The sequence below is a fragment of the Leptinotarsa decemlineata genome, unplaced genomic scaffold (genome assembly GCF_025532065.1).
Source record: "Leptinotarsa decemlineata unplaced genomic scaffold, Ldec_3_MD MMD2_tig00001973_RagTag_RagTag, whole genome shotgun sequence".
NCBI classification, from domain to species: Eukaryota; Metazoa; Arthropoda; class Insecta; order Coleoptera; family Chrysomelidae; genus Leptinotarsa; species Leptinotarsa decemlineata.
In genome coordinates this window covers 1878550-1891383 of record NW_027412572.1, presented here as the reverse complement: position 1 = coordinate 1891383, position 12834 = coordinate 1878550, and the positions used below count along the sequence as shown (strand labels likewise).

Sequence of the window (12834 nt, the reverse complement as noted above, 5' to 3'; positions counted from 1 at the left end):
ATATCGGACAAACAACGTTATACGTAATTTATATATATTAGATTTCATCAACAACAGTATTGATTGATTTAGAAGACATCAGATCGCCTGGTAACAACTGTTGTATCTGGAAGTAAATTTCGTCAACATTGTAGCTTGCATGATACGTTTGTAGGTTTAACATAGCAGCGCCATCTATTGATTACTTACTCAATCCAGTCAAAAGATATGGCCATCTGTGAAAATAGTTTGGAGTTAACAAATAATCGTGAATGTCAAATAATAGACAAATAATTTGCATTAAAATAATATTACGACTATAGAAATTAAGATGTAAGGTATCATATCTTTCAAGTTGGATCAAACTGCATACGGTGTGCAATTTGATTGAAATCGGTTAAGTAGTTTAGATGTCCATATCGGACAAACAACGTTATACGTAATTTATATATATTAGATTTCATCAACAACAGTATTGATTGATTTAGAAGACATCAGATCGCCTGGTAACAACTGTTGTATCTGGAAGTAAATTTCGTCAACATTGTAGCTTGCATGATACGTTTGTAGGTTTAACATAGCAGCGCCATCTATTGATTACTTACTCAATCCAGTCAAAAGATATGGCCATCTGTGAAAATAGTTTGGAGTTAACAAATAATCGTGAATGTCAAATAATAGACAAATAATTTGCATTAAAATAATATTACGACTATAGAAATTAAGATGTAAGGTATCGTACCTTTCAAGTTGGATCAAACTGCATACGGTGTGCAATTTGATTGAAATCGGTTAAGTAGTTTAGATGTCCATATCGGACAAACAACGTTATACGTAATTTATATATATTAGATTTCATCAACAACAGTATTGATTGATTTAGAAGACATCAGATCGCCTGGTAACAACTGTTGTATCTGGAAGTGGATTTCTTCAACATTGTAGCTTGCATGATACGTTTGTAGGTTTAACATAGCAGCGCCATCTATTGATTACTTACTCAACCCAGTCAAAAGATATAGCCATCTGTTAAAATAGTTTGGAGTTAACAGATAATCGTGAATGTCAAATAATAGACAAATAATTTGCATTAAAATAATATTACGACTATAAAAATTAAGATGTAAGGTATCGTACCTTTCAAGTTGGATCAAACTGCACACGGTGTGCAATTTGATTGAAATCGGTTAAGTAGTTTAGATGTCCATATCGGACAAACAACGTTATACGTAATTTATATATATTAGATTTCATCAACAACAGTATTGATTGATTTAGAAGACATCAGATCGCCTGCTGACAACTTGTATCTGGAAGTTGATTTCGTCAACATTGTAGCTTGTATGATACGTTTGTAGGTTCAACATAGCAGCGCCATCTATTGATTACTTACCCAATCCAGTCAAAAGATATCGCCATCTGTTAAAATAGTTTGGAGTTAACAGATAATCGTGAATGTCAAATAATAGACAAATAATTTGCAATAAAATAATATTAAGACTATAAATTACCATGTAAGCTATCCGTCCATCGCGGACAATATACAGTGTGACCAATTTTTAATGGAAACACCCCCCTAAAATTTGAAGTTGTAAACCGATTTTAATAATTTTTTTTTTAAATGTCAAGTACTGAAAGGTCTACCTTGGGACAAAATTTGAAATGTTTATTAAAGTTTCAGGGCATACTACGATATTTTTTCTTAGTCGAAAATCGGGATTTTTTTATTAGCGATTTTTTTATTGAAAAATCACTACGCCACTGGATTCAGAGTGCCTGTAAACAGGTGTGACCAAAATTTCATGAAAAAATATTCATTATTAACAAAGTTATGATAACTCAAAAATTCGAAAACTCACACAGCTAACAGTCACAAAAAGCACCCTATATCAACAGATATAGCCATGAGAATATTTTTTAATGATTTCAACAATAAAGAGCCGCCAGATGAAAAAAAAACAAATAGCCTAAATATTTTTAATGAAAATAACGGAATTACATTCCAGTTTTCACTCAAATTAACTAAAACTAAGACCTAATATTTCAATTCAAATCTTAGTTGCCATGGAAATGATATTACAGTTTGACACTTGTGAAAGATTTTAGTGTACTATTGTCAACAATATTCTTCACCTTACAGTTCTTGGAATTATTTTGTGTCATGGCTGCAAGATTGAGCGTAAGAGAGAAAATTGAAATTGTACGCCTTTCGGGAGATGACATTAGAATGGCTAGAGAGGTTTGTAGAGTATTTAATGAGAGATATCCAGATCGTCCTCGTATAAGCTGCGGCACGGTAAATGAAATAAATAAAATATTCAATGAAACTGGTGCAGTATCAAAAATGATGTTAAAAAATAATCCTGTACAAAGACGAAACAGGAATGATCAAATCATTTTAGATTATTTCGGAAATAATCCTATTGCCAGTATAAGGAATGCCACTTTAGATTTGAATATTCCACCAGAAACTATTTGGAGATGTCTCAAGGCGAAGAATATTAAACCTTTCAAGCCAAAATTTTTACACACACTTCAAGAAGGCGACGAAGCAAGACGCCTGGAATATTGTTTATGGGCCCAAGGGGAATATTTAAACAATAGAAATTTCCTAAAAAATATTTTACACTACAAATGGAGTAGTGTCATCACAGAATTGTCGCTATTGGGCAGCGGATAATCCTAACTGGGTAATAAATTGTAAAAGCCTGTATTCCCAAAAAATCAACGTCTGGTGTGGGATATGGAACGAACGAATTATTGGTCGTTTTTTTTTGAGGAAAACAATAATGCGCAGAGTTTTCTAGAATTTTTAAACACAGAGTTTTGGGATGCTATTCACGAGCTGCCAATCAATGAACGATCAAATTTAATTGTCCAGTTAGATGGGTGTTCAGTTCATTATGCCAGAGCTGTGAGGCAATGGCTCAACGAACATTTTCCAAACCGATGGATAGGCCGTGGTAGTCCGTTTATAGAGTGGCCACCCAGATCTCCAGACCTCACAGATTTGGACTTTTTTCTCTGGGGACTTCTCACACAAAAGGTTTACAAAAACCGCTCAAGAGATAGAAATGAACTCTATGCAAGAATTCGACAGGTATGTGCAGATATTAGCCCTCAAGAACTAAGGAACGTAATCAGAAACATTCGTAAGCGCTACGACACAAGTATCGAAATACGTGGTGGATTAGTAGAGGCTACTAGAATATGAGTAAGAATTAATTGTTGCACTGAATCGAAACATTTCAATAATTAGTTATAAGTTACGTTTATTAAAATTTTTTGCTTCATTGTTAGTTGAATTGTGTGAATGTAATTCCGTTATTTTCATTAAAAATATTTACGCTATTTGTTTTTTTTTTCATCTGGCGGCACTTTATTGATGAAATCATAAAAAAAATGATATATTGTGACTGTTAGCTGTGTGAGTTTTCGAATTTTTGAGTTGTCATAACTTTGTTAATAATGAATATTTTTTCATGAAATTTTGGTCACACCTATTTAGAGGCACTCTGAATCCAGTGGCGTAGTGATTTTTTTCAATTAAAAAATCGCTAATGAAAAATCCCGATTTTCGACTAAGAAAAAATATCGTAGTATGCCTTGAAACTTTAATAAACATTTCAAATTTTGTCCCAAGGTAGACCTTTTAGTACTTGACATTTAAAAAAAATATATTAAAATCGATTTACAACTCAAAATTTTAGGGGGGCGTTTTCATTAAAAATGGGTCACACTATATATTAGATTTTATGGAAATAATATGACAAAGACAATTAACATTATTGATTTTTTCATTGACTTGATAATTTTCAGCATACTGGACTCATATATGCAAAGAAAGCTCCGAAGGATGGCTCGGCCCACCCTGTTCAGGATGACGATAGTGATACAAGATACTACCACACCATTACAGCAACAGCCTCTACGAGTCGCAGTCCTATGACGAAAGTTATGGATATTTTCAGGAAACCACACAATCCTCCCCCAGTAACGTTACACGAAGAAGAAAAAAAGGAGAAGAGAAAAGATAAGGTAAGAATCTGTTGTTTATAATTACAATTTTTCAATTATCATTTCGATCAAACGAATTTTTTTTTTTGGAGGGAAAAACCCCAAAAAAAAAGGTCGATAAAAATCTTAGCCGCACAGATGCAGAAGGCTGTCATTCTTGGCTCACTGCGTTTACTCAGGGCACATGATTCTCGGACCCAATGATCACTTACCTCACGATTGGTTGATTATGCTGGCGCGCCCTCCCGAATGTATCGGGGCTTCGCGGGATAGGGCCTGACCAGCGTACCCTATGGTGAAAAAAAAATAATAATAATGTTTATTTTCGATAAAACACAAATTACAACACGTTTATAAATTAAAACAATTTTTGAAAACAAACATACTAATCACTGAAGCAAAAATCCTTGTGCGTGATACACGAAAGTATAAGAAAATATATATAAATACAGAGAAGTAAATTTGTAACATAATCTAGGTGGGAAGTCCATATCGAGTAAAGGGTCACAATAAGGCAAATGCGTCAAATTAGTGTAAATGTATCAATTCCGTGTTTCTAAGTCTATATTGGGTAAGTGTGACAATATCGGAACGATTCAGCAAAAGAAAAATAATTTTTAATAACTTTTATTTCATCTGGTAGCAAATTGAATATTTTCGGAGCCAAGAATTCTACGGAACGTTCTTGTATTATATGTATGCTCAATGGATTGGAGAGAAATTCGGTTTTTATTTATAGAAGTTAATATTCTTTGGCAGAATATTTGTCTGATATCAAATATATAGTTTTCGGAATAAAGTAGATCCGATGAATACCTCATGTTTTTTTTAATTATTATTCTCAATATCCACCTTTGTATTACACTCAAACTACTCAAGTTATTTTCTGCCACTCCACCACATCCCAGGATGCCGTAGGATAGCTGAGACTGGACCAGTGCAAAATACAATATTTTGAGGTTTTCCATGTTCAAATAGCCGACCAGATATCTGAATTTGCTTAGCAATCCTCTCAATTTATTCTTTACGCTGGTAATATGCAAGTCCCATCTCATGTGCCTATCTATAATGATTCCGAGATATTTCGTTTCATTTTTTTCCACTACCACCGTATCTTTGTCTATTTCCAAAGGTCCTAGATTAGGTAAATGGTTGGAGTAAATTGTGAACGGTAAGTAGTACGTTTTTACGTTATTTAATGTTAATTTGTTGTATTTAAACCAATCACATATTTTTTGAAAGTCAATTTGGGCCTCAATTTTCAGGTCGGACCAAGATTCTCCCTTGTACATAATGCAAAACTGAAGAGACTTCCCGTTGATCCGATTTTCATCAACGTATTCATATAAACGGTAAATAGAAGTGGTCCTAGAACGGTACCCTGCGGTACTCCATACGTCACGACCCTCGGGCGGCTAAAAACCCCATCAATACTCACCATTTGTTTCCGATCAGACAGATAATCCTTCAACAAATCGAATGCTGGACCTCTTACTCCATAGGACTCGATCTTATGTAGTAATTTTTTGTGACATACGGTGTCAAAAGCTTTCAATAAATCGACGAAAATACATAACAGGGAAATTTTCCTGTCCAGAGAACTATGGATTTCACAAGTTAATAGATAAATCGCATCCTCTGTAGAGCGACTTTCTCTGAAGCCAAATTGATTCTCGGAGAGAATGTTGAATTTTTCAAAGAACTTTGAGATTCTATTTCTCAAGACTTTTTCAAAAACCTTTGAGAAAACGGATGATAATGAAATTGGTCTATAGTTTTCAACACTTTGTTTATTTCCACTTTTGAATAGTGGTTTTATGATGTCAAGTTTCAAACAATCAGGAAATTTTCCTTTTGTAAAACATTTGTTGATGATAAAAATTAGAGGTTTAGATATTTCATAGTTCAGGTGCTTGACGTTTTCAGATCTAATATCATCCCAGCCAGGCGATTTCTTCGGTTTCAGAATTTTGATGATATCAGTTATCTCAGTTTCGGAAGTGGGGGCTAGAAAAAAACTGTTTTCCAAGTAATCGAGAGCTTTAACAAAATTTTCAGCTTCTTTTATGTTTTTTGCATAATTTTTTCTCAAGTCGCTGTAGTACTCGTTGAATTTATCTGCAATATCATTTTTGTTTGTTATAATTTAATCATTTATTTCTATTGAATCAATGTGAGTCTTATACTTCTGTTTCGGACAAATATCATTTACAGCAGTCCAGAGGTCGAAGGAAGAATTTGAGCAGTTTTGAATGAGTTCATCATATATTTCTTTTTTGATTGATTAAAAGCATCACATATTTTGTTCTTGAGATTTCTGTAAGTTTTCTGTTTGTCACTATCATTATTTGGGCCTGCCTGTATCTGTCTGTATATATCATTTTTTCATCTATAAGTTTTATTATACTAGGAATTGGGAATTGGGTTTTTTTATGAAAAGTACCAAAAGTGTACTGTAAAAAAATTAGGGCAATTTGAAATAAATAATGACAGCGTACGCAGCGCCCTCTAGATGTTACATGAAAATTAATACGAAATTATGATTTCCCACGTCAAAAAAACCCCGGGTACCGAATTTCGTGCAAATAACTTATTTTTTGCAAGAGTTATTTTCAAAAAGCAAACAGAATATTCATTTTCAATACCCCGTATCTCCGAAACGAAGCATTTTCGGACACAAGTTCATATTGACTTTTTTTCTTAAAATTGTCTCAGGAATACGTCACTTGAATATTTTAACGTACTTATGTTACACCCTGTATAATGAACATTTGAAACAAAATATACACACATCGAAAAAGTCTAGGGATATTTTTAAAAATGGCAATATTTTTTTTTTAGATCGCTTTAGGGAAAAAAAGTTGACGGGTGATTATTAAACGAATGTAACTTATAACAAAATTTATTAAATGTTCAAAAATACTGAGTGCGCATATAAGCAAAACTAAAAAAAAATAGGGCTCTTCTTTGGCACCCCGAAAAAAAATCATAATACAAAAAAATTGGAATCACTACAAAGTATGGCCTCCACGCTGGTTTATTACGGTCCTACATCTATCGTGCATCGACAAAATGAGATTGTTAATGTCTTGTTGAGGTACATTTGCCCATTCAGCGATTAAAAGCTCTCTAAATTGAAACGTTGTGTGAATGTTCCCCATATGCGGAGTAATTCTTCGTTGAAGCATGTCCCACACATGCTCGATGGGATTCAGGTCCGGTGATTGTGCTGGCCATGGCAATACATCAACTCCTTCGCTGGTGAGCCAGTCAGTCACTAGACGCGCGACATGTGGACGAGCATTATCGTGCATTAGGTGGAAGTTTTCACCAACAGCACCAGCAAACGGACGGACGATAGGTAGAAGAATGGTGTCTAGGTACTGTCGAGCTGTGAGGGAGTGATTTGGAAAAACGAGATCTGTTCTGCCGCCGATCATGATTCCGCCCCATAGCATTACTGTACCACCTCTGTATGTGTGGACTTCCTGAACGTGTCTCAAACGTTCATTATTTCCAGGTCGTCTCCACAGTCTTACTCGACGAGAATCTGGATGAAATCCAAATCTGGATTCGTCTGTAAACAAAACTGTGGCCCAATCATTTGCATCCCAGTTTTGATGTTCTTGACACCACTCTAATCTTCTACCACGATTGCCTCTCCACAAAGGTGGACATCTAAGTGCCCTTCTGTTGTGGAGATCTGCTTCATGCAGTCGATTTCTGACAGTATCACGACCAATGGTTACCTGGTGCATCTGCTGCAACACGTTAACCAACTCAGGTGCTGTGATTGTCGGTTGTCTTCTTGCGGTTAAGACCAAAAATCGGTCTTGAACTGCAGTTGTAGCGCGTCCTCGCCCTGGATGTTGTTCGGCTGGACTGCCAGTTTCACGGAAACGCCGCCACAATCGACTGATAACACTTTGGGAGACCCCCAAACGAAGAGCTACATCATTTTGTCGCATGCCACCTTGAAGAAGCCCTACAGCTCTATTCATCTCAGCCAATGGTGAGTGATGGCGTTCCATGTTAAAGCACAATATTTCCAGTTTAATTGCTGAGCAAGAACTGCATAGAATGTACAAACTCGACACTTTCAGATTATTCATTTTAGCCGAAAACCTACAGTTTGTAAAAAACTTGATTAAAGATTAGTTACCGTTTTTGCAGGCTTTGTTTAACCCATAGAAATCTACAGGGTGGTCGAGTGTACCAATTTAATCGAAATTAAACGACCTCATGCATTTATTTTTATGATATTTAGTATGCTATAAAAATATCCCTAGACTTTTCCGATGTGTGTACATACCTACATACATCTATGTTAGATCATATCACATTAAAGAAACACTAACAAAAAAAAACAAATATAATGAGCTGTCACTAATATACCTCTTTAATGATGACTTAAATTGGTTTATTGAATTAGATTCTTTTACAAATTGTGGTAGTTTATTAAATTCGTTTAGATAAATTTAATATGTTATGTCTCTTATGTTCGATTTCTCAAAAGCTTTTGAGTGCCCATAAAATTAATATTAGAAAAACTTAGTTATCTGGGTATAAGAGGTTTCTTGTTAAAATGGTTTGAGTCTTATCTTTCCCACAGAAGTATTCTCATCAAAGTAGAACAACTGTCAAATGCATGCACTACTTTTCTTGGTGTTCCCCAAGGATCTGTCTTGGGGCCCTTAATTTTTCTCTTTTTTGTAAATGATATTCCCAATCACATTACCGCGGGGAAATTAACAATGTTTGCCGATGACACAACAGTTACAGTCTGTGAAGAAACGCTTGAAGAATTGTACAATAATATAGAAAAAACTCTCAATGAAATGAAACAGTGGTGCCAAAAAAATCGACTCATTTTAAATACGGATAAGACAACCTGCATAAATTTCCATATGAGAAAGCCAGTTACAAAAAAACTTGTTATAAAAAATCTTTAAAAGTAGTGACAGCATCAAGTTTCTTGGGACATGGCTTAACTCAGATGTTGTATCTGCCATTAAGTGTATGAGTAACGTAAATGCCAGGACATGAATTTATTCATCCTTTTTTAGTTGTTGGAGTAAGTTTTCTCTCTTCAAAGGTCTATTCATATTATGACGTCATCGGCCCCTATTAATACTAGTGCCAGTATTGACTTTATGATAAGACAGAATACAAAACATGATAAATAATGTAAATTAAAGCTCTACTCATTATGATAACACAGAATACAAAACATGATGAATAGTATAAATTGAAACTAGACTCATTATTCATCCACAGCATTCGGGGTCCGTTCATCCCCGACCAAAGGCTCCAAGGGATGGTTCAGCTCATCCGGTCAGAGACAGTGGTTCTGATACCCAGTACTACCACACAGTAACTGCAGCCTCCTCCAATCGTAGCCCGATGACTAAGGTCATGGACATTTTTAGAAATCGATCTCATGTCAGTGTTTCACCAGAAGATAAAAGAAGGGTAAGTACTTGTTCGAAAAATTCTTGACTGAAAAAGTGATTATTATTAATAAAACAAAAAAAAAATGTATAATTTAAAAAAAAAAATCAAATCTTATCTTCACTGATTCAGATTGATCTAATGTGAAACTCATATCGCTGTTTATCTTCTTGGTGATTCTTTTGTTTATACATATGTGTGTATATATATGTATATTTGTGTGTACATGTATGTATATGAGTACTTATTGTGTATATACAGTGTCACACATAAAGTCCGCATCAAATGGGATTTTTTTTGTTCATCTCTTCAAGCAACTATTGATATCTCCATTAGGTTGTGCTTTAAAAATGATGCCAAATGACATACATATGACCGATCAAGTGATTTTTCTTCCCTGTCAAATTTGACATTTTTTCCAAAAAATGTTCAGAAAAGCAGTTATTACTCGAAATTTCGAAAATCGGTAAAGAGAAAAGATGATTGTTTTTTAATTTTTTACCCATATACCAATTTATAGCTCTCTAATAAAAATTTAGTTTTTTTACAGTTTTTCGAAAATATGTCATTTGCCGATTTCTCAAATTTAGCCAAACCTCAACAAAGTTAGTGCTTTATGCCTAACTTATCTTTCCAACGCATTTTTATTACCAATTGCAATTCTAAATACAACTTATTTCGCAAAAATTTAAAACACCAGAAAAAATTATGCCAAAAATGATGCAAAGTTTATACAGTTTTTAAAAACAGATAAATATTTCACTTTATTTTCACTTTTTGTGAAATAGCTTGATACATAAGCGTAATTAAAAAACAATATCAATGAAAAGTCAATAATTTATTCTTTACTGCACTTTTCAAACAGTTAAACTTTGATTTACTAATTACGAAAAATTACAACGCAATTAAACTAAGGGAAGGAATTATACGAAAGTAATTTCACATTTACTAAATATCTTTTATGAGATATGAATGAACAAAATTACTTCAGAAATCAATTTAGATTTTGTTGCCTAGAAAACTAAACCGTAAAAAATTCTAACAAACATCTGTTAAAATAAAGTTATAATTTAAATTAAGAACACTAAATCAAATCTAAACATATGCCTAAACCATGTAAATACCAATAGAAATACAAAATAAAAAGACACATTTCGGTGTGCCTTCCACCAAGTTCAATGCAATCAATTGTCCTTTTTAAAACATCTTTAACTGCAATCTTTATACTACGGGGTTTCGTGCTTACAACACATTCTCGAATAACTGCCTCTAAATGGTTTATATCTCGAAAAGGTATTTGCTTATACACCTTTTGTTTTAAGTAACCCCACAAGAAGAAATCTAGTGGGGTTATATCAGGAGATCTAGGCGGCCAAAAGTGTTCCATATTGCGACTGATTACTTTGCCCCTAAATATTTCCAAAAGACGCTATTTAACCACTCTTGTAGTATGAATAGGTGCACCATCACACTGATACCACACAACATTTCTTACTTGAAGGGGCATATTATCCAAAACTTCAGATATTTCGGTATTCACAAAGTGTAGGTAGTCCGCAGAATTTAAATTATGTCTAAAAAAGTATGGTCCTATTATTTGATCGTTTAATATGCCACACCATACATTCGTCTTAAACGAATATTGATTTCGACATTCGATTACGAAATGTGGGTTTTCTTTTGCCCACCACCTGCAGTTTTGCGAGCTCACAACGCCATTTGAAGAGAAGGTCGCTTCATCTGTCCATAAAATTTGATAAGGAAAATGATAATTTTCTTCTTTTTCCCCTTGAAACCAAAAAGAAAAATACAAGTGCATATCGAAGTTCCTTTCTTTTAATGTATTGATAAATTTCTTTTTATAAGGCGTACATTTATTTTTGTGTAAAATACGTCGTACACTCTCTCGGTTAACATCTGTTCTATCTGCAATTTCTTGAATACTTGTTTTTTTATGTTCTACGACATCCAAACATATTTCAAATTCCACTTCTTCAGTATGTCTAGAAGGCTGATGTGCTTTTCTAAAATTACTCTCAACCGAGCCAGTAGATTTAAACTTAGCTATTATCCTACTAACTGTTGACTGATGAATATTTCTTGCAGGATGTCTGGCATTGAAAATATCAGCTACTTGTCGGTGACCGGTATTCTCGCCGCATATTAAAACGATTTCAATGTTCTCTTGAAGATTCAGCATTTTTAACAACACACTAGACAACGAATACACTATTTCAAATCTAAAACTGATAAACACTATTTTGAGTTATTCAACAAATGTCATATGACAATAAAATATTTTGCTTATTCAGTTCAGTTCAATTGTTTCCACAGTACCCTTAGTTTAATTTCGTTGTAATTTTTCGTAATTAGTAAATCAAAGTTTAACTGTTTGAAAAGTGCAGTAAAGAATAAATTATTGACTTTTCATTGATATTGTTTTTTAATTATGCTTATGTATCAAGCTATTTCGCAAAAAGTAGAAATAAAGTGAAATATTTACCTGTTTTTAAAAACTGTATCAACTTTGCATCATTTTTGGCATAATTTTTTCTGGTGTTTTAAATTTTTGCGAAATAAGTTGTATTTAGAAATGCAATTGGTAATAAAAATGCGTTGGAAAGATAAGTTAGGCATAAAGCACTAGCTTTGTTGAGGTTTGGCTAAATTTGAGAAATCGACAAATGTCAAATTTTCGAAAAACTGTAAAAAAACTAAATTTGTACTAGAGAGCTAAAAATTGGTATATGGGTAAAACATTAAAAAAACAATCATCTTTTCTCTTTATCGATTTTCGAAATTTCGAGCAACAACTGCTTTTCTGAACATTTTTTGGAAAAAATGTCAAATTTGACAGGGAAGAAAAATCACTTGATCGGTCATATGCATGTCATGTGGCATCATTTTTAAAGCACAACCTAATGGAGATATCAAAAGTTGCTTGAAGAGACGAACAAAAAAAAATCCCATTTGATGCGGACTTTATGTGTGACACTGTATATATATGTGTGCTAGATTATGTGTATATGGTTATGTGTATGTTTGTTGGATTTGCTTATTATTTGATGGTTAATTGTTAATATTATTTGCTATTTTATAGGTTTATTTTTAATTTCATAAATACCTAGGTCAAGTTGAAAAACAGCACAAGCTGAACTTCGACTTTCATCGATTGTTACACTGTGTTTAATTTGTAATTATTCGATGAATAAAGCCGATTATTATTATTATTATTACTTGCAACAAATTGCATTCTTTCAAATCCTGCAATTCTTTGGAGATACTTTCAATTCGATTCAAAATATAGACAGTTTTCTATGACAGCATAGTATCAGACTGACAACAATACTCTTCATTTTTCTTTAGGCTGAACAATTATGAAAATCT

The 12834-nt window shown here is 33.5% G+C and overlaps 1 protein-coding gene across 7 annotated transcripts in view; it reads left to right on the top strand.

The window, feature by feature from the left end:
• Positions 1-12834, top strand: part of SNF4Agamma (SNF4/AMP-activated protein kinase gamma subunit) — a 143871-nt gene that overhangs the window by 39600 nt on the left and 91437 nt on the right. For all 7 annotated transcript variants that reach the window (XM_074176641.1, XM_074176640.1, XM_074176635.1 and 4 more), the window contains 2 exons: positions 3799-4017; positions 9274-9468. In XM_074176641.1, coding sequence (XP_074032742.1) covers positions 3799-4017; positions 9274-9468 — 414 coding nt within the window. The remainder of the gene's footprint in view (positions 1-3798; positions 4018-9273; positions 9469-12834) is intronic.